The following is a 26,784-nucleotide window of genomic DNA, read 5'->3' as shown; positions in this document are numbered from 1 at the left end:
TGTAAGAACCGTCACTTTTGCAATTTACTGCTTATTAAAATTTGTAGTCGTTTTGGAGATATTAACACTTTTGTTTGTAACTTGTTGCCTCGGAGACCGTCCACCTCAGCTGCCTATCTTTTATAAGTGCTGGCCAGTTTTAGGAGGTAACCGCTCTCCAGCGATCTTGGCCAGCTTCAAATCTGTGCTCAATAGAAAAGAGCGTGTCAGCACTGTGCATGTTCTGCTGTCTAGCAGCGGTGGTCGGTCTCCAAGGCAACGAGCTGTAAACAAGTATTAATATTTCAAGAATGCCTACAAATTTTAACAAGCAGTAAATTGCAAAAGTACTATCCGACAATACCCATTTATGAAAATTAGAATAACCATGAGGAACGCTAAAGACAGTACAGTCCGTTATTCCGTTACCATCCATTAAGGTTTGGCTGAGGCTGACTGTTCTGACAGGACGTCATGGAATTCCCTGCCCCCATGATCACACCATACTCGGGTGTGAATGATGCCCAATGTGCTGAATGTAGGATTAGTGCCCCCTTAAAGTGATTTTACACAGGTCAGTTTTAAGGCCTGTTTATCTATGGAAACTGGATCTTGGCTCCGCTTTAATGATTCTAGAGCTAAGAAATGAAAGCTGAGCTCTGGTTGCTTAACATGAGCACCTTAGACAATTGTACTATTGACAGTACTGGAATTCTCGGAAGCCCTGCCCCCGCGGAGCCTTTGCTAGATGTTAGTGTATATATTATATCCGGAGTGTCCCTTTAATGTCCTGGTTTTTTTTTTTTTTTGTTTTTTTTTTTCCCTCTTCAATTTACGAACCCATTTGTAATTTTTAGGAGCCGTAATAAAAAAGGAAGCTCTGATTATAATAATTGTACGGTTACGACACCGATGTAATATGAGGGTATAAAGCAATAAAGTGACGTGACGCAGCTGCTCCTGACACCGGAGCCCTCACGGTCTCTGTGACTAATGGCCGCTGCAGGTGTCAGACAGCTGCTGGCTGAATATGGGGATGATCGACTATCGGAGGCTGCTTATCTCAGGAGTGGAGGTAACAGCAAGCGCCGGTGTAGGACCACTATGTTAAGCCCCCAGTCACACTAAGCGAGATCACTGCTGAGTAACAAGTTTTGTGATGCAACAGCGACCTCAGTAGCGATCTCGTTACGTTTGACACGTAGCAGCGACCAGGCCCCTGCTGTGAGATCGCTGGTCGTGTTGGGATGGTCTGGACATTTCTTTGATCGTTGAGGCCCCGCTGGGTAGCATGCATCGGTGTATGACACCTTACCAACGACCTCGTTGACGACTCGGACACAAACACATAGGCGTGCATCGTTATACAGATCGTTACGGGTCGCCGCATCGTTGCTGCGTCGTTGGGAAGATCTGACTGTTTGACATCTCGCCAGCGACCACATAGTGACGCAGCAACGATCCCTGACAGGTCGCATCGTTGTCGGGATCGTTGTCTCGTCGCTTAGTGTGACGGGGCCTTTATTGTGATCCGCTATGGCTACCCCTGGGGCTGGGGAGAACTCCAGGCCTGAACATGAAGTGGCGGTGTACGCAGGAAGCCTGCAGAGGACTGTGGCTGGGAGTAGGGCCCCTCACTGAGTCACCCCCGGCATGTCCTCGCCCACCGGGTGTACTGCTGCTTCTCTACTCATTGCTAGTGACTAAGGGGTGTGCGGACTCACCGACACTTCCTGCTGGGACAAATGGGAGTACTGGGCCGTCTTACTGGTGTATCTAATCCTGTAATGTGTGATAGTCTGCTGAACCTTGTATCTAAGCCTTTTATGTGATACTCTCTGCCAATCTGTGTATATTAGCTGGTTATTTGTGATACTGTTAGCTGAGATGCAGTATCCGAGTCTATAATGTGTGATACTGTCTGCTGAGATGCAGTATCCGAGTCTATAATGTGTGATACTGTCTGCTGAGGTGCCGTATCCGAGTCTATAATGTGTGATACTGTCTGCTGAGGTGCCGTATCCGAGTCTATAATGTGTGATACTGTCAGCTGAGGTGCCGTATCCGAGTCTATAATGTGATACTGTCTGCTGAGATGCAGTATGCGAGTCTATAAGGTGTGATACTGTTAGCTGAGCCGCCGTATCCGAGTCTATAAGGTGTGATACTGTCTGCTGAGGTGCCGTATCCGAGTCTATAATGTGTGATACTGTCAGCTGAGGTGCCGTATCCGAGTCTATAATGTGATACTGTCTGCTGAGATGCAGTATGCGAGTCTATAATGTGTGATACTGTCTGCTGAGGTGCCGTATCCGAGTCTATAATGTGTGATACTGTCTGCTGAGGTGCCGTATGCGAGTCTATAATGTGTGATACTGTCTGCTGAGATGCAGTATGCGAGTCTATAATGTGTGATACTGTCTGCTGAGGTGCCGTATCCGAGTCTATAATGTGTGATACTGTCTGCTGAGGTGCCGTATCAGAGTCTATAATGTGTGATACTGTCTGCTGAGGTGCCGTATCCGAGTCTATAATGTGTGATACTGTCTGCTGAGGTGCCGTATCCGAGTCTATAATGTGTGATACTGTCTGCTGAGGTGCCGTATCCGAGTCTATAATGTGTGATACTGTCTGCTGAGGTGCCGTATCCGAGTCTATAATGTGTGATACTGTCTGCTGAGGTGCCGTATGCGAGTCTATAATGTGTGATACTGTCAGCTGAGGTGCCGTATCCGAGTCTATAATGTGTGATACTGTCAGCTGAGCCGCCGTATCCGAGTCTATAATGTGTGATACTGTCTGCTGAGCCGCCGTATCCGAGTCTATAATGTGTGATACTGTCTGCTGAGGTGCCGTATCCGAGTCTATAAGGTGTGATACTGTCTGCTGAGCCGCCGTATCCGAGTCTATAATGTGTGATACTGTCTGCTGAGGTGCCGTATCCGAGTCTATAAGGTGTGATACTGTCTGCTGAGGTGCCGTATGCGAGTCTATAATGTGTGATACTGTCAGCTGAGGTGCCGTATCCGAGTCTATAATGTGTGATACTGTCAGCTGAGGTGCCGTATCCGAGTCTATAATGTGTGATACTGTCTGCTGAGATGCAGTATGCGAGTCTATAATGTGTGATACTGTCTGCTGAGGTGCCGTATCCGAGTCTATAAGGTGTGATACTGTTAGCTGAGCCGCCGTATCCGAGTCTATAATGTGTGATACTGTCTGCTGAGGTGCCGTATCCGAGTCTATAATGTGTGATACTGTCTGCTGAGATGCAGTATGCGAGTCTATAATGTGTGATACTGTCTGCTGAGGTGCCGTATCCGAGTCTATAATGTGTGATACTGTCTGCTGAGGTGCCGTATCCGAGTCTATAATGTGTGATACTGTCTGCTGAGATGCAGTATGCGAGTCTATAATGTGTGATACTGTCAGCTGAGGTGCCGTATCCGAGTCTATAAGGTGTGATACTGTTAGCTGAGCCGCCGTATCCGAGTCTATAAGGTGTGATACTGTCTGCTGAGGTGCCGTATCCGAGTCTATAATGTGTGATACTGTCTGCTGAGGTGCCGTATGCGAGTCTATAATGTGTGATACTGTCTGCTGAGATGCAGTATGCGAGTCTATAATGTGTGATACTGTCAGCTGAGGTGCCGTATCCGAGTCTATAAGGTGTGATACTGTTAGCTGAGCCGCCGTATCCGAGTCTATAATGTGTGATACTGTCTGCTGAGCCGCCGTATCCGAGTCTATAATGTGTGATACTGTCTGCTGAGGTGCCGTATCCGAGTCTATAAGGTGTGATACTGTCTGCTGAGGTGCCGTATCCGAGTCTATAATGTGTGATACTGTCTGCTGAGGTGCCGTATGCGAGTCTATAATGTGTGATACTGTCAGCTGAGGTGCCGTATCCGAGTCTATAATGTGTGATACTGTCTGCTGAGGTGCCGTATCCGAGTCTATAATGTGTGATACTGTCTGCTGAGGTGCCGTATCCGAGTCTATAATGTGTGATACTGTCTGCTGAGGTGCCGTATCCGAGTCTATAATGTGTGATACTGTCAGCTGAGGTGCCGTATCCGAGTCTATAATGTGTGATACTGTCTGCTGAGATGCAGTATGCGAGTCTATAATGTGTGATACTGTCTGCTGAGGTGCCGTATCCGAGTCTATAAGGTGTGATACTGTTAGCTGAGCCGCCGTATCCGAGTCTATAATGTGTGATACTGTCTGCTGAGATGCAGTATGCGAGTCTATAATGTGTGATACTGTGTGCTGACCTAGTGTATCTAAGCTTGTCATTTGGGATACTATCTGCTCAGTCACTGTATCTAAGCTCGTCATATGTGATGCTGTATCTAAGCTTTTGTTGTGACAGCAGCTCAGCAGACAGTACATCTAAGCTTGTCATGTGTGATACGGTTTGCTGAATCACGGTGTCAGCCTGTATATTTGCCCTGGTGTATCTAAGCCTATCATGTGCTGCTCTCTGTCGAGCTGGTGTATCTCAGCCTATTTTTGTGCAGTTGTTTCCACATTCAGATGCAGTATCCAGTCGTGTCTTGTATGATACTGTAGGCTGAGCCTCTGTATCTAATCTTACCCTGAGCTGTGTATCTAAGCCTATGTTATGCGATACAGCACTACGCCCCTCATCATGTAACGTCGTAGGCCATAAGCCTCGGGGGCGCCTCTATAGATCACTGGCAGCAGCGGGTGCAGCATTCCCGGGTGACGTGTTGGGTTACCGGCCCTGGGAGCAGGTGATCATGTCATCCTGACAGGCGGCCTGATGATGTCATCATTACCTGTACGGCCAGGGGTGCGGTGCTGACAGTGACACAAGCTCTACGTGATCTATCACCTGGCGTCGCTGCCTGATCTCCAGGCCGGGTGCCCGGGTCCTACTTCCAATGGGCACTGACCCAACTGGCACTTAAGGGGCCGTAGGTTTTTTTTTTTTTTTTTTCCTGGTTCTGAGAAGGCGGGGGATTTTCACCCTTGCACAACTTTTTGGGATGGCGCCCTGGCGCTGTAGTGTCAGCCATATTGGATGTCACCCAGCTTTTCCAGGAACCGATTGGGAAATATCTGGACATTGAATGTCGCAACAGATTATCAAAGAGTTGTTATATAACGTAGATCTAAAATTATCACATGATGTAATCCTCCCGTCCTAGCGCTGGGCGCCGAGGCCAAGAATAAGGTGGAGGACTTGTCCTGTCCAAAATAGTCTGGGCGTTCACCTTAAGAGTAACTAACCCCGTACCTGTGAGCCCTGCTGCCACCCCGTGCCCTAATCTATCCCTATAGAAATGGCTGCAATAAACTCTACTGCACCTGCGGTCACAGGGAGGGCAGCATCTCCTCTCGAGGTCTGGCGGTGTGCGGCTAGGTGTGTCCCAGGCGGGGAGGGTGACTATTATAGGCTTATAATTGCCGCACCGATGACATCAGCGCAGTGGACACTGCCAGCCATGCTCCTGTTACTTGTACTGTTTGTGCCCCCTGCGGAGTCCTGCCCTGGTGAATCACCGCATGTCACCTGTCCTGCAGATATGCCGGGCACAGCATGTGACATCCCAATCTAACCCAGAGGGTGAACTACTACACCCAGCAGAGAAGTCCATAAATAGCCAAGCGTACCCCCCCATATGGCGCTAGGATAGGGGAGACTGGCCCTTCTTCACCTACACCCTTGGCACCCCTTGTGCCAACTCCATATTGGCTCTGCTTTTCCTCGGACCAACATAACTATGAAGAAGTTGAATGGAATAATAAATGACTTTACTAATATGTAATATATACCCACAGATGTAGCAGAGCTGAGCTTGTCATTGTGTTATAATAGTTCTCCTAGACAGGACGAGACTTTGGATAATTTACAGAAATTCCTCCTGGCATTACAATGCTTGGCTCTGCTAGGTTGGCACGCTCGGCTCTGCTATATACCCAACAGCAGTATTATGTGCCCGCTTTTATTTGTGTTTTCTGTTTTCAGACTCGGGAGGTGAATGGCCGTCTGCTGGATCGCACACGGTAAGAAAAGGGCGCTCCGTGCAAGCTTACTGCCGTATGGGGAGGGAGGGATAAGTGGCGTCAGACACCTTTTGGCAGAACAGGACCAGATATATTGTATACGTGGAGGTCTCCCTACACATTCCTCCCCCATACTCCCAAAATCAGAAGTGGTCCTCTCTTGTCGTGATATAATCTGTTAGGAAGCTAACAGCTAGTCATCACTCTTAATAGATATTTCTATTTCTTATCCGTAGAGGTCTGATCTCTGGGACTCCCACTGATCCAGAGGATGAAAGGCTGCAGTGTTGTGCCCCCTTCAGTATTCATCCTTGCCTGGCCATCTGCTGTACATCTCCATTCAGGTGACTGGCAGCAGTCCCCTGTACAGCGCGTGGGAGGTTGGGAGTTATAATGGCGGCTGTAGTGTTACCCAGCTTTCCCAAGATCCCAGAAATCACTAAAAATAGTCTGGATAAAAGTTTTATAAAGTTTTCAGAAAAGTAGGACTGGAGGGTATTCGTCTTTGGGGTTACAGTAGTCCTGACGGGAGAGGGTAGCGGGGTCATAAAAATATTTGTATTGTAATGTGAGGATGGTGAATTCTGCAGATACCAGCGAGGCGTGGACAATGGCATGCATTGTGTTAATGAGTGACAGATCGCGGGGATCGGGAGGTGTTTGCTGCGTGAGATCAGAGGCTTAGGACACGGTGATCCCGAGTGACGCTGCATTCTGGAACAATCCCCGGCTTGTTACACAGGATGACAGATTTATTTGCAGAAGTGACGGAAGCCTGATCCCTCCGTGATTCAGCTGTAACCTTTGGCAGAGTGGCCCAACTGGCCAGGCGAGGAAGCGGCATGGCACAAGGGGCAGGGTAGGGTTTGCCAAGAGAGTCATGTACCCAGGACTGGATCCAGGTAAATCGGGGGTCACTGTAGCATTATAACTATATACCAAGATTCCCAGCGGGCATTTGCCAGGATTTCTTGGTCCAGCCCTGGTTCATTGGCTATTGACAGTGTGTCTTCTAGTAGAGGCGTATGAAAACTTGGCTGCTTTACACCCCAACATGTAGGTAAAGCTCCATCCAACCCTTTCCCTTATGGTGGTTCATTTGAAAGAGAGGTGCCTGTAGGATCAAAGGCAAGAGGGGAAGGGGGCTATCCTTGTCCCCTAAACAGGCACAGGCCCACACCCACAGTGCACTGCATGGACTTGTGTTACTGGTAACTAAATGCATGCCAGCACTGTTCATCCAGAGCTTCTTGATGCATGGACAGGACTACCCTGACACACAGGAAAAAGTAAAGGGGAAGGCTGGAGTGGATCCCCTCTGATCCTCAGAATAAAAGTGATGTGTCGCTGCATGCAGATCCGACCTCTGGGACTCCCTCCGATCCTGAGAATGAGGGTGACCTAGTGCTGCATGGAGATCTGACCTCTGGGACTCCCTCCGATCCTGAGAATGAGGGTGACCTAGTGCTGCATGGAGATCCGACCTCTGGGACCCCCTCTGATCCAGAGAATGAGGGTGACCTAGTGCTGCATGGAGATCCGACCTCTGGGACTCCCTCCGATCCTGAGAATGAGGGTGACCTAGTTCTGCATGGAGATCTGACCTCTGGGACTCCCTCCGATCCGGAGAATAAGGGTGACCTAGTGCTGCATGGAGATCTGACCTCTGGGACCCCCTCTGATCCTGAGAATGAGGGTGACCTAGTTCTGCATGGAGATCTGACCTCTGGGACTCCCTCCGATCCTGAGAATGAGGGTGACCTAGTGCTGCATGGAGATCTGACCTCTGGGACCCCCTCCGATCCTGAGAATGAGGGTGACCTAGTGCTGCATGGAGATCTGACCTCTGGGACTCCCTCCGATCCGGAGAATAAGGGTGACCTAGTGCTGCATGGAGATCTGACCTCTGGGACCCCCTCTGATCCTGAGAATGAGGGTGACCTAGTTCTGCATGGAGATCTGACCTCTGGGACCCCCTCTGATCCTGAGAATGAGGGTGACCTAGTGCTGCATGGAGATCCGACCTCTGGGACCCCCTCCGATCCTGAGAATGAGGGTGACCTAGTGCTGCATGGAGATCTGACCTCTGGGACTCCCTCCGATCCTGTGAATGAGGGTGACCTGGTTCTGCATGGAGATCCGACCTCTGGGACTCCCTCCGATCCTGAGAATGAGGGTGACCTAGTTCTGCATGGAGATCTGACCTCTGGGACTCCCTCCGATCCGGAGAATAAGGGTGACCTAGTGCTGCATGGAGATCTGACCTCTGGGACCCCCTCTGATCCTGAGAATGAGGGTGACCTAGTTCTGCATGGAGATCTGACCTCTGGGACTCCCTCCGATCCTGAGAATGAGGGTGACCTAGTGCTGCATGGAGATCTGACCTCTGGGACCCCCTCCGATCCTGAGAATGAGGGTGACCTAGTTCTGCATGGAGATCTGACCTCTGGGACTCCCTCCGATCCGGAGAATAAGGGTGACCTAGTGCTGCATGGAGATCTGACCTCTGGGACCCCCTCTGATCCTGAGAATGAGGGTGACCTAGTTCTGCATGGAGATCTGACCTCTGGGACCCCCTCTGATCCTGAGAATGAGGGTGACCTAGTGCTGCATGGAGATCTGACCTCTGGGACTCCCTCCGATCCTGAGAATGAGGGTGACCTAGTGCTGCATGGAGATCTGACCTCTGGGACCCCCTCCGATCCTGAGAATGAGGGTGACCTAGTTCTGCATGGAGATCTGACCTCTGGGACCCCCTCTGATCCTGAGAATGAGGGTGACCTAGTTCTGCATGGAGATCTGACCTCTGGGACTCCCTCCGATCCTGAGAATGAGGGTGACCTAGTGCTGCATGGAGATCTGACCTCTGGGACCCCCTCCGATCCTGAGAATGAGGGTGACCTAGTTCTGCATGGAGATCTGACCTCTGGGACTCCCTCCGATCCGGAGAATAAGGGTGACCTAGTGCTGCATGGAGATCTGACCTCTGGGACCCCCTCTGATCCTGAGAATGAGGGTGACCTAGTTCTGCATGGAGATCTGACCTCTGGGACCCCCTCTGATCCTGAGAATGAGGGTGACCTAGTGCTGCATGGAGATCCGACCTCTGGGACCCCCTCCGATCCTGAGAATGAGGGTGACCTAGTGCTGCATGGAGATCTGACCTCTGGGACTCCCTCCGATCCTGTGAATGAGGGTGACCTGGTTCTGCATGCAGATCCGACCTCTGGGACCCCCTCCGATCCTGAGAATGAGGGTGATCTAGTTCTGCATGGAGATCCGACCTCTGGGACCCCCTCCGATCCTGTGAATGAGGGTGACCTAGTGCTGCATGGAGATCCGACCTCTGGGACCCCCTCTGATCCTGAGAATGAGGGTGACCTAGTTCTGCATGGAGATCTGACCTCTGGGACTCCCTCCGATCTGGAGAATGAGGGTGACCTAGTGCTGCATGGAGATCCGACCTCTGGGACCCCCTCTGATCCAGAGAATGAGGGTGACCTAGTTCTGCATGGAGATCTGACATCTGGGACCTCCTCCGATCCTGAGAATGACGGTAACCTAGTGCTGTTTCCCCCTTTACTGTTTTTTTTGTTTTTTTTTTCCTGTAAAGGGTCTTCACGCCACCTGCTTTTCAGGGTATTTGCCTGGGTTGTTTGCTTCCGATGCCAGCCCTGCACGTACCAACTGGTTAATTGGCAAATATTGATCTCTTAATGCACTGCAGCACTATCTGTTCATTGAGAGCCTCCTGCAACGTGGAAACAAGTTCTGCATTGACTGTAAGGGGTTACAATCTTCTGAGACATTTGGCTGCCGACCTTGTAATGTGAAGTGTGTCGCGTCTAGATGGACCCTTCTGCCGCACAGTCCTGGTCATGTCTGACTTGTTACCGACAGGGAGACGGCACCAAGCTTTCATGCACGGTGGAGGGCGCCGTACAAGATCTGGGGAGAAATTGCATCTGACATGCAGAAAGCTGAGTGGCGCCCAATGTGGCCCTCATCATAGCCCCCATTTCTGTGCTGACCTCCCCTTTAGTCACTTCAGTCCTGGAGATTTACAGCAGAATGTTCCTGGCATCTAAGCGGAGTCCCAGTTTCGGGGCGGGGGGGGGCATAGCGGTGCTCTGTAGGGCCTGTGTAGGACAGTTGGTGGCGCAGAGCATGCTGAGAGCTGTAGTGCACACTGCCGACGTTATACTCCATTGCTGATATAGTGTACAGGTGAAGACCGGCGGACATTCTTTGTCTATGTGCAGCTTTTAAGAAAAAATATGAAAGGTGAATTTGATATAGGAGCAAATCTTGCATTTGTTGGATTTGTAAAAATAATCCCCCACCTTTCAGTGAGTCTGGCCGGTGCCCACCGCCGTTATCTGTACAGCAGATGTCCTTGGAGTTGGTCTTTTTAGCTCCTGGCATTTGGTGTCCGCTGCAGGGAGGGGGGAGGACGGGACCTTCCTGAAGTTTATTGGTGTGGGGGCTAAACTTTTCCTCCCTCCCCCCCCCCCCCCATTGATCTCCTTTCTTTTCCCTTTTGCATTCATATCGGCCTTATTGACATGGCAGAAGCCCCTTCATTGATGCCTACACTGGAGAGCACGGTGTGGGGCGGGGGGTCTCCGGGGGTCTATTGCAGAGTGCAGTGTGATGACTTGTGCCGTTGATCGTGTGCTTGGTGTCCCCTTATCTCCACAGGCTTCCCTCAACTCTGGTAGGAGCTGCGGAGCCAACATGGAGGTGAAGGGTCCCTGCGGCATCTCCACGTCAGGTAAAATACTATATAGTTACATCTCTGGACACCTGCTTGGCTGAACAGGCCATTGAGCTAAAGTGCAGGGGGCCAGCAGACCCACATTTAGTATCGTGAATCGGCCACTAGACAAAGTTTTGATATATGGCAGCGACTGAAGTGGAGGGAATGTGGGTCCCGGGCATCACTGACACAGTGTAGTGCCCCCACAATGTAGTGCCCCTAGAGATTTCACTACAGGGATGTAGTATATACTCTTACCCCCCTAAAGTCGGCATACCCCAGATTCTCTGTCGTCTACATGGAGCTATATACGCCTCCTGGTCCCGACACTGAAGGTATACGGTGCTGCTCGGCTGTAGTTCCGTCTCATCTGCACTTGGAGACATTAGCACAGTGTGATTACAGCTCCGCACACAGTTGTATTATGGGGGTGGGCAGGGTCATGTGTATGGAGGGACAGATGCCACTGGGCCAGCACCCTCCAGGGGAGGGGGTGGGCTACACTGCCCACACAGGAAGAATTATACCTGCCCCCTGAATCTGCATAGACTGGAGATGCCAGATAATTGAGCACTGGTAAGTCCCCCCCATACATAGTAGATGGCTGCCGATCCTTATATCCCCCACATCATCTGTTGGGGGAGCGTCAGGAGGCCCCCATATACATTACTGTTGGCTGAGCCCACCAGTATCAGAGGGTCTTTGCCCGGTCACTGTATAGTACTGGTATTTGGGGGCTACTAGCTGGTAATATTAGTGCACTATATGGTGGTATATGGGCACTGTTACCTGATCACTATATGGTACAGGTATTTGGACGTGTTACAGCTGCGCTGTATGGCTCTGACACTGTCACTATATAGGACAGGTATTAGGTGACTGCTAAGCAGCATTTGTGCACTGTATGGTGGAACATGGCCACTCTATGGCACTATTACTTGATCACTGTATAGCACCGGTATTTGGGGGGCTACTAGGCAGTGTTAGTGCCCTGTATGGTGGTGTATGAGCATAGTAAGGCACAGTTACTTGGTCAGTGTATAGTTCTGTAATTTGTAGACTGCATAGCAGTATTATCATGCACAGTATGGTGGTATTTGGTGTATATGCTGTATGGTATGATCTACGTACTGCTTGTATACACTCCTATAGGAAGATCCATAACTAATCCCCACCAAATCAACACCGACACGAGAACCCAGTTACTCACATGCCGGATAGTGCTGTTTGGGGACTTATAGACGGTATTATTAGGGCAGTGTATTGTGGTATATGCTGCGCTGTATGGCGCTCCTAAATGGGCACTACATGGCAGTATTATTTTGATTACTTTCACACTGTACAGATGTTTGGGGCACTATGTGGTACTGTTTTTGGGTAAATATGGCGGTATTGTTTGCATACTACATGGCACCACTACTTAGAGAAAAATACATAATTGATTATAGCTGAGACTTGCATAGATAATAAAGCACACTGTAGCAGTTTTTGTGGAGTAGTAGGTGGGATTATTAAGGTACCATATGATACTATTATTGGGGCACTCTATGGCAGTATTGTTTGCTTACTGCAGGCCACCGTTCCTTCAGAAGCCTTGATGATTTCATTATTTCTTGAGACTTGCATAGACAATAAGGCACACTGCAGCAGCTTTTTTTGGACTAGTAGGTGATCATATTAGTGCACTGTGTGGTGCTATATGGGCACCATATGATGATATTATTGGCGCACTCTGTGGCGATATTATGTCCTTACTGCAGGAAGAACTCCTTCAGAAACATTGATTATTGCTTGAGACTTGCCTAGAACCTAGGTAAATGGGCACAGTATAGCACCAGTTGAGGACTACTAGGCAGCATCATTAATGTGCTGTGTAGTGCACCATATTATGCCTTTTATTGGGTTACTCTATAGCGGTATTATTTGCTTACCTCTCTCGCTCAAGAACGTTCCTTTGCTGAATTCACGTAGACTTGAGGACCCCGTTATTTGGGCACTATATTGCACCACTGTGTACTACATGGCAATATTATTAATGAATGGTTTGGTGGTTTTAATGATGGAATTGTAGTTATGGAGGGATATTGTGGGAGACACTGATGTGTAGTTGTTCTCTACAGGTGGGGCCCTGTTTGACGCCTCCTCTAAGCAGAGAGCCCAACTGATCTCTGACCTCGGAGAGAAGCAGCGAGATCTCCAGGAGTCGCTACGTCAGAAGGTCCATGAGCTGCGGAGGCTGTGCCTGCAGGAGGCGGTGAGTACGGGGGCTGCCCCTCTAAGTAATGGCTCCAGTACTTGCATGTGCGTAAAAGAAGAAAAAAAATAGATAAAAAATTAAAAAGACAACTCCCACTCTCCACCACACGGGGAGGTGATGACACTTGGCAGTCATGTGCGGTCGTCTCTTTTGGGTCCGGTAGCTGTTGTGTGTGCACATAACATATGGAAAGGCCACCGCTGGATATCAGTGAGACAACGTAGGGATCATGGGGTCGGGGGATGAGATTTTTTCCAGACTTCCTATATGTCACGAATGCTCTTGAAATGGGTGATAACAGAGAACAACAGAGCGCTCACTTTTCCAGCATTTGGAGATAAGATAGACTTGGAGCAGTTTACAAGCCTTGTAAATGCACGTCAGATATCGGTGACTGTACGGCCTGACACGGCGTGGCTATGATCCCTGCCCCCGACACCACTGTGATACCTGCCCCTGACACCGCTGTGACTGTTATTAATCAGTCCTGTCCTAACTTCTCACCCAGCACTGCTGTTTCCATCCAGGAGCTGACGGGGCAGGTCCCCCCGGAGTACCCCCTGGAGTATGGCGAGAGACCCCCGATCGTCACAAGGAAGCAGAGAGCATTTCGAGTGAGCGCTGCCACTGTAACCAGAGCAGAGGTGAGAAGATGCAGACATCTCAGAGGTGGTCCCATAAAAAACATATCACCTACCCACAGGATTGATCAATGTATGATTGCTGCGGGTCTGGCTGCTGAGACCCCCATGGATCCCAAGAACAGGGCTTAACGCTCCCTCTGTGAATGGAGCAATAGTGAGTGTGTGTGACAACCACTGCTATGGGGGATGGACATAGGGCAGTCCCACTTGATCACTCCCTTCCCAGTCACACAGGGGACTTTGGGACCTCCTTTGTTGTGATCGGTGGGGGTCTCAGTGGTTTGACCACCAGCAATCTTACAGTCCACTTATCTTGTGCATAGGTCATGGATGCTGAAGGATTTCTGCATGTCCCTTTAACTTTATCTTAAGTAATAAATCGGCAACCTTTAATGAAAAGCACAGTGCCAGTCTGCTACATATCCCGCTCCTGCGCATGTGTTACTGTTCCGACGTCTGCGCCAGTCTGTTACATATTCTGCTCCTGTGCATGTGTTACTGTTCCGACGTCTGCGCCAGTCTGCTACATATTCTGCTCCTGTGCATGTGTTACTGTTCCGACGTCTGCGCCAGTCTGCTACATATCCCGCTCCTGCGCATGTGTTACTGTTCCGACGTCTGCGCCAGTCTGTTACATATTCTGCTCCTGTGCATGTGTTACTGTTCCGACGTCTGCGCCAGTCTGCTACATATCCCGCTCCTGCGCATGTGTTACTGTTCCGACGTCTGCGCCAGTCTGTTACATATCCCGCTCCTGCGCATGTGTTACTGTTCCGACGTCTGCGCCAGTCTGTTACATATTCTGCTCCTGTGCATGTGTTACTGTTCCGACGTCTGCGCCAGTCTGCTACATATTCTGCTCCTGTGCATGTTACTGTTCCGACGTCTGCACCAGTCTGCTTCATATCCCGCTCCTGCGCATGTGTTACTGTTCCGACGTCTGCGCCAGTCTGCTACATATTCTGCTCCTGTGCATGTGTTACTGTTCCGACGTCTGCGCCAGTCTGCTACATATTCTGCTCCTGCGCATGTGTTACTGTTCCGACGTCTGCGCCAGTCTGCTACATATTCTGCTCCTGTGCATGTTACTGTTCCGACGTCTGCGCCAGTCTGCTACATATTCTGCTCCTGCGCATGTGTTACTGTTCCGACGTCTGCGCCAGTCTGCTACATATTCTGCTCCTGTGCATGTTACTGTTCCGACGTCTGCACCAGTCTGCTTCATATCCCGCTCCTGCGCATGTGTTACTGTTCCGACGTCTGCGCCAGTCTGCTACATATTCTGCTCCTGTGCATGTGTTACTGTTCCGACGTCTGCGCCAGTCTGCTACATATTCTGCTCCTGCGCATGTGTTACTGTTCCGACGTCTGCGCCAGTCTGCTACATATTCTGCTCCTGTGCATGTTACTGTTCTGACGTCTGCGCCAGTCTGCTACATATTCTGCTCCTGCGCATGTGTTACTGTTCCGACGTCTGCGCCAGTCTGCTACATATTCTGCTCCTGTGCATGTTACTGTTCCGACGTCTGCACCAGTCTGCTTCATATCCCACTCCTGCGCATGTGTTACTGTTCCGACGTCTGCGCCAGTCTGCTGCATATCCCGCTCCTGTGCATGTGTTACTGTTCCGACGTCTGCACCAGTCTGCTACATGTCCTGCTCCTGCGCATATGTTACTGTTCCAATGTCTGCACCAGTCTGCTACATATCCCGCTCCTGCGCATGTGTTACTGTTCCGACGTCTGCACCAGTCTGCTTCATATCCCGCTCCTGCGCATGTGTTACTGTTCCGACGTCTGCGCCAGTCTGCTACATATTCTGCTCCTGTGCATGTGTTACTGTTCCGACGTCTGCGCCAGTCTGCTACATATTCTGCTCCTGTGCATGTGTTACTGTTCAGACGTCTGCACCAGTCTGCTACATGTCCTGCTCCTGCGCATATGTTACTATTCTGACGTCTGCACCAGTCTGCTACATATCCCGCTCCTGCGCATGTGTTACTGTTCCGACGTCTACGCCAATCTGCTACATATCCCGCTCCTTTTCATGTGTTACTGTTCCGACGTCTGCGCCAGTCTGCTACATGTCCTGCTCCTGCGCATGTGTTACTATTCTGACGTCTGCGCCAGTCTGCTGCATATCCCGCTCCTGTGCATGTGTTACTGTTCCGACGTCTGCGCCAGTCTGCTGCATATCCCGCTCCTGTGCATGTGTTACTGTTCCGACGTCTGCGCCAGTCTGCTGCATATCCCGCTCCTGTGCATGTGTTACTGTTCCGACGTCTGCGCCAGTCTGCTACATATCCCGCTCCTGCGCATGTGTTACTGTTCCGACGTCTGCGCCAGTCTGCTACATATCCCGCTCTGGCATGTTTCAGCGATGGTCCCGGGGGTGACGTGGCTTGGGTCATGTGCCGGGTGCAGGCCGTGAGTGGCCTCTCGTCAGTTGCACCCTTTACTACTTTGTCCACCCTGACAGAATGAGCCGCTGACACTGCAGCAGTCACATGAGTCACATCACTCCCGGGGAACAGCGCCGCCACAGGCGAGTATCCCCTGTTGTTATCTTAGGAGGGGTCCTGAGTTTATGGCGCTGCAATGGACCAGTAGTGCACCACCCCTTTTAAGTGATTAAATGCCCCTGGCTGTCAGTGATACTGGGCCGTCACGACCGCTCGGATCACTGCTCTCCTCCGTAATGAAGAGGTTTTATTCCTGGTGGCCGCACAGTCTGATCAGACGTCATTTCCAGCAGAGATCCCAGACTCTGGCTGCATCTGAATGAACATGGCTGGCGTCCAGTGCAGTCAGGTGCAGCCTGTCCTTGGTGGGAAACGCTGCCCGTGACCTTGAGGCTCATTTCTGATAGCAATTTTGTTTGTCCTCTAAGGAATCTGAGTATTAGGAAGCAATTTCCCACCATTACCCCCAGTAATTATAGATTGTAGGAGATAATGGAGGAGTTCTGTGTTATCAGCGCCGTCTACTGGCAGTTCGTAGGATTGCAGCTCTGACTGAGTATGAACAGCATGAATCTCTATGGGGCGGCATACACCCTGGTGAGCCGACAGTTATTATACCCTCTGCCCCGTACGTTGGCCTCTGCTGTGCGTGCACGTCTCCTTAGTGAGGACAGGGCAATAAGCAGTGGTCAGACACCTCTGCCACCAGATGCCTCACCAAGGATTGGTCATGGAAAAGTCCAACACACCAGGCCCCTTTTTTTCCCCCAAATATGCTGCTGTTACACTCCTCCACCCCACATACATTTTTTGGATGGTCAGGAAGTTTCACCAAAAACCACATTTAGATCTGGACTCCAGCTGTTGAGACTACAACTCCCAGCATTCCGTAGGGCCACTCTTTGTTTGTTTTTTTTTTTTTTATTCTTACACGTGGTCTCATTGGCATATTATGTGTATTAACCCTTAGAATAACCCGGACGCTCTCTTCCGGCAGGAGGTCCAGCTAGAGCGCCTGGAGAGAGACTTTGCTCTGCAGCTGCAGATGTCAGAGGCGGCCCGGAAGCTGAGCTTGGCAGCTGAGCAGAGCGCGGAGCTGACGCTGGAGCAGCGCAGGAAGCGGAGGCTGGTGTATCTGGATGCACTACGTAGACTGCAGGAGTTAGAGGAGCAGAGTAACAACCTGCGCAGGAAGCTGGGCCTGAGACCCACACACAGGGTGCCGCACAGTCTGCTGGGTGAGTTATTGCCAACAGGGTCAGCCTGGCACTCTGATCTTATATGCCTCCCTGGCACGCTTGGCTTGCATGCCGCCCTGGCAATCTAGTCTCGGGTGCCATCTACGTCTAAGGTCGCGTCCTATGATGCTTTTGTTTCGTTTATTGCAGATGAAGCGTACCAATCCGAATGCAGCTCGTTATCGGAGAGTGCCAGCCATGGTGAGACCATCATGGATTATTAATGAGTTAATGAGGGCGTTATGGGGGGCATTGTGTAACTCTGCTGTTCTCCTGCAGATGACGTCCTATCATCCACAATGCGTCCGTCTCCCCCTCGGATGACTGAACATTCCCGGGCGGTCTCCAGCAGTCCGGAGAGAAGAGTTGGATGGAAAGCGTCACCTGTAGAGCTGTACTGCGAGGTCCACAACCGGCGCAACTCCATGGCAAGCGCGGCAAGGTGAGGCAGTAAAACAGCGGGACCATCCACCTCCGTCATTGATACAGAAGGATCAAAGGCTGTAGGGCTGCTGAGCAGCTTTGATCAGGGGACTCCGTTATGCTACATGTGTAGCCCAGATGTGCCCCGGGGTCAACGTCGTCTGGTCTACCACTGTTTGCTATAGTCATGTAGGCTTTTATGTTGGTGCACAGTGTAAATGGCCTCCTGTAGCCTGGGGGGGGGGGGGGGGGTTACAATGATTTTCTGGATCTAATTAAACTTTATGTTGGTTCTAGTGGCCATTTTATTGCAGTAACCAACAAAGCGCCATCCATGTTCATGTGGTTGTTTGGTACTGCAGCTCCGCTACAGTCATTATCATGTGAATAGGGCAGGAGTGCAGTACCAGGCACAGCCACATGGATTAGAGCAGCGCTGTGTTGGCTACTGCAGTGAAAGGGCTGCAAGGTTGATTTACCAGGCCCTGGACCCCCTCTGATAACACATGAATAACCAATGTCAGGTTCCAGAAGGACTGTGGGAGGGAGTAGTGTGCAGGAGGATGGGGCTGACAAGTTATACATATAATCCACATTTAATCATGTCTTTTTTTTTTTTCCACCCATAGCCCCACTAGGTCGTTCCCTCGGAGTCTGTCCAGTCTGGAGGGCCGGAGTGTCCCCGCAACCCCCATTCTGAGCCGTAATGCCTGCAGCAGCTCTGCCCTAAGGTGGGTATTTTTTGGGGGGAGGAGGGGGGTACAGCTGAGCATATACATTTCGATAAGTCTGGCCGACCCCGTGTGTGTGTGTGTGTGTGTGTGTGTGGGGGGGGGGGCTTCTGGCTTTTCCCCAACATCAGATATGGTGGGAAGATCCCGCAATTGGATTTTAGCATACCCATTTTTCTGGTTGCAGCTTGCTCCCCATTGACCATTCAGAACACGTGCATGCTCAGATGAGCTGAGTATGCATTGTACGAGGGGTCTGGCCACCGCTACCTAATGTGTACGTCCACGTACCGTCTCATGAGTAATGTCCAGCTCTTTTGGGGCGAGATGCTGAGGACACGTTCTCCTGCCAATCTTTTCTCCTCCTTCTTCCAGGTCGGACAGCTCAGGATTATCTCAGAGACAGTGGACTGGGAGTCAGGACTCTCAGGTGGGCTTCCCCAGCGATCGCCCAAACATCCATTCCACACGGAGCCGTCGCAGTAACAGCTCGGAAGCCTTGATTGAGAGACCACCTCCTACAGACACCCAGGGAAAACCGTCCTTCAAAAGTTCTGAAGCTCTAAGTGAGCGCCCACAGCCTGGCGCGGTGCCCTCGCATCACCAGCAACGGGGGGCAAGATCTCCAGATCCCCGGACACCTAACTCCAATCCTCGGCTGCCTTATGAAGATATCTTGCTGGATTATTACATGGAGCGACAGCAGCAGCAGCAGCAGCGAGGGTGGGTGGAACCGGACGGCCACTGGTGGGTAGAACCCGAAGCTCCATGGTGGGCAGATCCGGATGGCAGCAGCCATTACTCGCGTCGGGATGGATATTATGAGGGGTATCCAGGAAGTCCAGCCCTGAGGAGCCGCGCTGAAACCCAACAGCGCAGGAATGTTGCCCGCAACAAGTCTTGTGGCCCCCATTTGACTGATACATCCCACTTCCAGCAGCCTTGGCACGCTGATGGCTTCCAACAACGCCCTGCTGCTCAGGTTTCCCATCCAGGTCCACGATCTCGGAGCCAACCGCGTGCTCCGCCACCTGAGACTATGGAGAGGAACGTGCATAAAGCTTTGGCCCTGGAGGGACTCCGGGACTGGTACCTTCGCAATTCAGCTGCCCCGGCTGGAGTGCAAAGGGGCACTATCCCTCCGCACATGCAGTATCCGAGATACTATCGGCCCGGCTACCACGATGGTCACTATCAGGCTGGATCCCCTCTTCCACACTCCATCAGTTTCACTGGGGCCCCAATGCATGGCAGGTATGAGATTCTGTACTAGGAGCCGCCTCCTGCCGCGCTCACCCTCCTCTGCTCCGTTCGGCTCTGCTCTGACACCAGAGTTGTATTACACTACAGCTTCTATAATATTTTATTCTGCACTTCTTTTTTTTTTTTCCCCTGTCTGAACCAAACGTGTTTCACATATAATGTTATGGCAGTGTCTTTGTATCTGGGCTCCCCGGTATTGCAGCTTCTGGCCTCGTGCTTGCAGAAAATGAGTGTTTCTCTGGGATAGGTGGGTGTAAAGCAGACTGCCGTGTCTCTGGGGGGACAGACTCCACTGCACAGGACGAATCTATAGGGACCTGATTGTCGGCAATGGATGTGCGCTCATAAGCTGTAATACCGAAGGATCTGGATGTAAAAAAACTGCATCGGCCTAAAAGTCAGAACGTGTATATAAAAAAAAAAAAAATAAATGCACTGATATATCCATCTCTGAACGCATTGTACAGGTTTTATATAGGTGTAATCTATGTATAAAGGTAGGTCAGTTTGTAAACAAATTATGTATTGTACTGATGCCGCTTTACATCCTGTATTATACTCCAGAGCTGCACTCCCTATTCTGCTGGTGCAGTCCCTGTGTACATACAGTTGAAACCAGCAGTTTACGTACACTATATAAAAAGACACACATGTTTTTCTCAATATCTGACATGAATCAGAATAAACCTTTCCCGTTTGAGGTCAATTAGGATTACCATAATTTTTTAATATTTGACAAATGGCAGAATAATGAGAGAGAGAGAATGTTTTAAGGCATTTTTATTACTTACTGCAAAGTCAAAAGTTTACATACACTAAGATTACTATGCCTTTAAACAACCCTGGACTGCCCATATGATGATGTCACGTGTTTGGAAGCTTCTGATAGTTTTTTTTTTTTTGCCAACATCTGAGTTAATTAGAGACACACCTGTGGATGTATGTAAATGCACACCTGAAACACACTGCTTCTTTGTGTAACATCATGGGAAAGTCTAAAGAAATCAGCCAAGATATCAGGAAGAGAATTGTGGTCTTGCACAAGTCTGGCTCATTCTTGGGTACAATTTCAAGATACCTGAAGGTGCCTCATTCATCTGTACAAACAATTATACGCAAGTACAAACAAGATGGGAATGTCCAACCATCATACTGCACAGGAAGGAGACGGGTTCTGTGTCCCAGGGATGAACGTGCTTTGGTCCGACATGTGCATATCAATCCAAGGACAAAAGCAAGAGACCTTGTGAATATGATGGTGGAAGCTGGTAAGATTGTGTCAATAACCACAGTGAAACGAGTACTGTATCAGCATGGGCTGAAAGGCCACTCTGCCAGGAAGAAGCCATTACCCCAAAAGAAATATAAAAAAGGGAGATTAATGTTTGCAAATGCACACAGGAACAAAGACCTTAATTTTGGAGACCTGTCCTGTGGTCTGATGAAACTAAAATTGAACTTTTTGGGCATAATGACCCTCGTTACATTTGCAGGAGGGACTGGTGTGCTTCACAAGTTAGATGGCATCATGAGAAAAGAAGATTATGTGGCAATACTGAAGCAACAACTCAAGACATCAGCCAGGAAGTTAAAGCTTGGGTGGAAATGTGTCTTCCAAATGGACAATGGCCCAAAGCATACTGCCAAAATGGTAACAAAGTGGTTTAAGGATAACAAAGTCATTGTTTTGGAGTGGCCATCACAAAGCCCTGATCTCAATCCTATTGAAAATTTATGGGTAAAGCTCATAAAGGCCCCGTCACACTTAGCGACGCTGCAGCGATCCTGACAACGATACGACCTGTCAGGGATCGTTGCTGCGTCGCTATGTGGTCGCTGGTGAGCTGTCAAACAGGCAGGCTCACCAACGATCAGGGGAGCAGCGACATCGTGGAAAGAATCTTTCCACGATGTCCTGCTCCTGGTTACCAGCCTGCTGAAGCAGGAGCAGGCTGGTAACTATGGTAAACATCGGGTTACTAGGGGCACACGCGCTCCTAGTAACCCGTTGTTTATCATGGTTACCACTCTGCTACAGTGAGCGGGAGGTTACCGCTCACCGTAACAGAGTGGTAACCATGATAAACAGTGGGTTACTAGGTGCGTGTGTGCCCCCAGTAACCCGATGTTTACCATAGTTACCAGCCTGATCGCTGCTCCCGCTGGTCACACACAGCGATGTGTGCTGACCAGCGGGAGGGCAACGACCAAAAAATGGCCCAGGACACTTTGCAGCGATCAGCGAACTCACAGCAGGGGCCTGATTGCTGCAAAGTGTCACACATAGCGACATCGCTGGTGAGGTCGCTGTTGCGTCACCAAAACCGTGACACAGCAGCGATCTCGCTATGTGAGACGGGGGCTTAAGGCTGCGAGCAAGGCGACCTACAAACCTGGATCAGTTACACCAGTTTTGTCAGGAGGAATGGGCCCAAATTCCGACCAACTATTGTGAGAAGCTTGTGGAAGGAGATCCCAAATGTTTGACCCAAGTCATTCAGGTTAAGGGCAATGGTACCAAATACTAATGAAATGTATGTAAACTTTTGACTTTGCAGTAAGTAATAAAAATGCCTTAAAACATTCTCTCTCATTATTCTGGCATTTGGCAAATATTAAAAATTATGGTAATCCTAATTCACCTAAAATGGGAAAAGTTTATTCTGATTTCATGTCAGATAATGAGAAAAACATGCAGATGTGTCTTTTTATATAGTGTATGGAAACCTCTGGTTTCAACTGTACATTACTGATCCTGAGTTACATCCTGTATTATACCCCAGAGCTGCACTCACTATTCTGCTGGTGCAGTCACTGTGTACATACATTACTTATCCTGTAACAGGTCCAGTTACACCCATAGCTTCAGTCAATATTTTGCTGATGATAGTCACCAGAGCAAGACTTTGTGTAGATTCTGTACATCCTGAGAGATTTCAGCTCTGAAACTCGCAGAATAGTGAGTGCAGCTCTGGAGTATAATAACGCATTGTATAATAATACATTGCATTCCTGATCTGAAGTGACCTATTTGTATAGATTAGTTTCTATGAATACTGTACAGTGATGTTTGGGAATGGACATATGATGTGAACCGAGAATATTTGAATAATTTTTAAGGGGTTGAACAATCAGTGACTGAGAATCTCCTCTGTGGCTGCTCGTTACCGGCAGCGTCTCAGCACTTTGGTGGGATTTACACCTTGATCTTGATAGTAACATTATATCTGAATGTTTTTTTTTTTTCTTTACATTTTTGTTTTGAGGGGACACGGACCCTGTAAAGTGTAGCTCCACCTGGTGCTCCAGCTGCACAGGAACCTGCGAAGATAACAGTTTGCTAATCTACTTCCAGTATTGGAATCTTTGGAGATATATTGGTGGTGGCTCGGCTTTCCCAATGTGGGGCTACACTTTGTTAGTTATTGTGAGCTGCTTTGTATATTTCTAATGCTTTGTTTCTGCTTTCCCCTTTTTTTTTCTGCCCTATATCCATCTTGCTCCACCCTACACATAACACAACCCCCATGACAATTCTGCACATTACTGTGACTCCATGGTACACCAACTTTATCCCGCTTCTTCTCCGACTCTTTCATATTCTTATCTTTCTCTTCTTCTCCATTTCAAACCAACGCCCCACCCAATCGTATCACGCCACACCTACAAAAAAAATGCCCCTTTCTTCACTTTCCCCCATCTATCACCGGCTACTTCCCCAGACACTTTTCAGAGTACGTTGACGAAGATTTGTACAACCAGTCCTCCGCACTCACCCGGACGCAAGGACAGCGGACGGCGGAGGGCACGCCGCCTGGAACTTTAGTCTGACACTGGAACCCAAACCATAATGGACCCAACTGATTCTTCAGCACGGAGCTTCCTACTCCACCAAATGAAGAGCGATCTTCCAAGAAAAAGATGCCCGCATTCCTCCACCATCTGTGGAGTAGAACGTGGTAGGAACTGTCGGTTAACAGGCTCTTATCTACTTCATCACCTCTAGTGCAATAAGTACCCCCTCAATTTTGCACCAATTTGGGCAGAAAGAGGTTAATTTGCTGCAAAGGGGCCTCTTCTATATATTTTTTTTAATGGCCAAGAATGCCAAGTAACCATGATGGAGAATGAAGTTCCTCCCTGGCGGGGGTGTATTATATGTATAACGTTTTTGTCCGGGTCCGTTATTATGTGTCCTGTACATTCGCTGGTGTCCGTCTCCCATAGTGAAGCAAGAAGATGATTCCCATGGACACTTTAATGATGCAGCCGCTTATCTCGCTAGGAGCTGTGACCTTCAAGAGGCTGTAGCGGGGCTCAGCGGGGGACTACTGCTACGTCGGCGCTCTGAGACCCTCCCTCCTGTATACTTTGCTATTGCTGTCTTTTTACTGAATGTTATTAGTAGAGACACTGGAGAACTATTAGGGAGATTGGGGGGGCTTCGCCCCTTGGATGGACAGGTGCCGAGCTGGACTCGCTGCCTCCAATTGGTTGGAATTATGGCAAGAAAAAAAAAAAATCTGCGGACTCTATAATATCGTGGTTGCTTTTAACTGTTACTAACACTGAGATGTGACTGGATAACACTGTGCAATATGTACAAACTGAAAATTTTATTGGGTCGGGAGGACCTTAATTTGTTATTGGTTGGGACAGTTTAACAATAAATGGTTTAAAAAAACAAAATTAAAATTGCATTTGTCATTCTTTGTTTATATGAGATCTAACTTGGATGTCAGCAGTTGGCCCCCACCAGGCACTAAAATAGTCATGCTGGAGTGAATTTGTGACCTAGCGTGTACTGTGCTGCTCCTTACAACTCTGGGAGGAAGAGAAATTCATTGTAGCTGCTTTTCAAGGTTAAGTTACATCCTGTATTATACTCCACAGCTGCACTCACTATTCTGCTGGTGCAGTCACTGTGTACATACATTACATTACTTATCCTGTACTGATCCTGAGTTACATCCTGTATTATACTCCAGAGCTGCACTCACTATTCTGCTGGTGCAGTCACTGTGTACATACATTACATTACTTATCCTGTACTGATCCTGAGTTACATCCTGTATTATACCCCAGAGCTGCAGTCACTATTCTGCTGGTGCAGTCACTGTGTACATACATTACATTACTGATCCTGAGTTACCTCCTGTATTATACTCCAGAGCTGTACTCACTATTCTGCTGGTGCAGTCACTGTGTACATACATTACATTACTGATCCTGTACTGATCTTGAGTTACCTCCTGTATTATACTCCAGAGCTGCACTCACTATTCTGCTGGTGCAGTCACTGTGTACATACATTACATTACTGATCCTGAGTTACCTCCTGTATTATACTCCAGAGCTGCACTCACTATTCTGCTGGTGCAGTCAGTGTACATACATTACATTACTGATCCTGTACTGATCCTGAGTTACATCCTGTATTATACTCCAGAGCTGCACTCTCTATTCTGCTGGTGCAGTCACTGTGTACATACATTACATTACTGACCCTGTACTGATCCTGAGTTACATCCTGTATTATACTCCAGAGCTGCACTCACTATTCTGCTGGTGCAGTCACTGTGTACATACATTACATTACTGATCCTGAGTTACCTCCTGTATTATACTCCAGAGCTGCACTCACTATTCTGCTGGTGCAGTCACTGTGTACATACATTACATTACTGATCCTGTACTGATCCTGAGTTACATCCTGTATTATACTCCAGAGCTGCACTCTCTATTCTGCTGGTGCAGTCACTGTGTACATACATTACATTACTGACCCTGTACTGATCCTGAGTTACATCCTGTATTATACTCCAGAGCTGCACTCACTATTCTGCTGGTGCAGTCACTGTGTACATACATTACATTACTGATCCTGAGTTACCTCCTGTATTATACTCCAGAGCTGCACTCACTATTCTGCTGGTGCAGTCACTGTGTACATACATTACATTACTGATCCTGTACTGATCCTGAGTTACATCCTGTATTATACTCCAGAGCTGCACTCTCTATTCTGCTGGTGCAGTCACTGTGTATATACATTACATTACTGACCCTGTACTGATCCTGAGTTACATCCTGTATTATACTCCAGAGCTGCACTCACTATTCTGCTGGTGCAGTCACTGTGTACATACATTACATTACTGACCCTGTACTGATCCTGAGTTACATCCTGTATTATACTCCAGAGCTGCACTCTCTATTCTGCTGGTGCAGTCACTGTGTACATACATTACATTACTGACCCTGTACTGATCCTGAGTTACCTCCTGTATTATACTCCAGAGCTGTACTCACTATTCTGCTGGTGCAGTCACTGTGTACATACATTACATTACTGATCCTGTACTGATCCTGAGTTACCTCCTGTATTATACTCCAGAGCTGCACTCACTATTCTGCTGGTGCAGTCACTGTGTACATACATTACATTACTGATCCTGAGTTACCTCCTGTATTATACTCCAGAGCTGCACTCACTATTCTGCTGGTGCAGTCACTGTGTACATACATTACATTACTGATCCTGTACTGATCCTGAGTTACATCCTGTATTATACTCCAGAGCTGCACTCTCTATTCTGCTGGTGCAGTCACTGTGTACATACATTACATTACTGACCCTGTACTGATCCTGAGTTACCTCCTGTATTATACTCCAGAGCTGCACTCACTATTCTGCTGGTGCAGTCACTGTGTACATACATTACATTACTGATCCTGAGTTACCTCCTGTATTATACTCCAGAGCTGCACTCACTATTCTGCTGGTGCAGTCACTGTGTACATACATTACATTACTGATCCTGTACTGATCCTGAGTTACATCCTGTATTATACTCCAGAGCTGCACTCTCTATTCTGCTGGTGCAGTCACTGTGTACATACATTACATTACTGACCCTGTACTGATCCTGAGTTACATCCTGTATTATACTCCAGAGCTGCACTCACTATTCTGCTGGTGCAGTCACTGTG

The 26,784-nt window shown here is 48.9% G+C and overlaps 1 protein-coding gene across 4 annotated transcripts in view; it reads left to right on the top strand.

The window, feature by feature from the left end:
• CCDC120 (coiled-coil domain containing 120) overlaps positions 1–24,460 on the top strand; it is a 35,517-nt gene extending 11,057 nt beyond the window's left edge. For 3 of the 4 annotated variants that reach the window (XM_073640333.1, XM_073640334.1, XM_073640335.1), the window contains exons 2-11: positions 5,978–6,015; positions 10,717–10,789; positions 12,895–13,028; positions 13,559–13,675; positions 17,107–17,374; positions 17,525–17,575; positions 17,654–17,816; positions 18,427–18,528; positions 18,904–19,782; positions 23,514–24,460. In XM_073640333.1, the coding sequence (XP_073496434.1) occupies positions 10,753–10,789; positions 12,895–13,028; positions 13,559–13,675; positions 17,107–17,374; positions 17,525–17,575; positions 17,654–17,816; positions 18,427–18,528; positions 18,904–19,782; positions 23,514–23,622 (1,860 nt within the window). In that variant the 5' untranslated portion in view covers positions 5,978–6,015; positions 10,717–10,752 and the 3' untranslated portion in view covers positions 23,623–24,460. The remainder of the gene's footprint in view (positions 1–5,977; positions 6,016–10,716; positions 10,790–12,894; positions 13,029–13,558; positions 13,676–17,106; positions 17,375–17,524; positions 17,576–17,653; positions 17,817–18,426; positions 18,529–18,903; positions 19,783–23,513) is intronic. The other variant, XM_073640336.1, reaches the window with a different exon arrangement.
• Positions 24,461–26,784: the final 2,324 nt, after the last annotated feature.

Source organism: Phyllobates terribilis, unplaced genomic scaffold (genome assembly GCF_046119375.1).
Source record: "Phyllobates terribilis strain yellow unplaced genomic scaffold, ASM4611937v1 Scaffold_7__3_contigs__length_470593459, whole genome shotgun sequence".
Taxonomy (NCBI): Eukaryota; Metazoa; Chordata; class Amphibia; order Anura; family Dendrobatidae; genus Phyllobates; species Phyllobates terribilis.
Note: the sequence above shows the minus strand (reverse complement) of the source record. Positions and strands in the feature narration are given on the sequence as shown.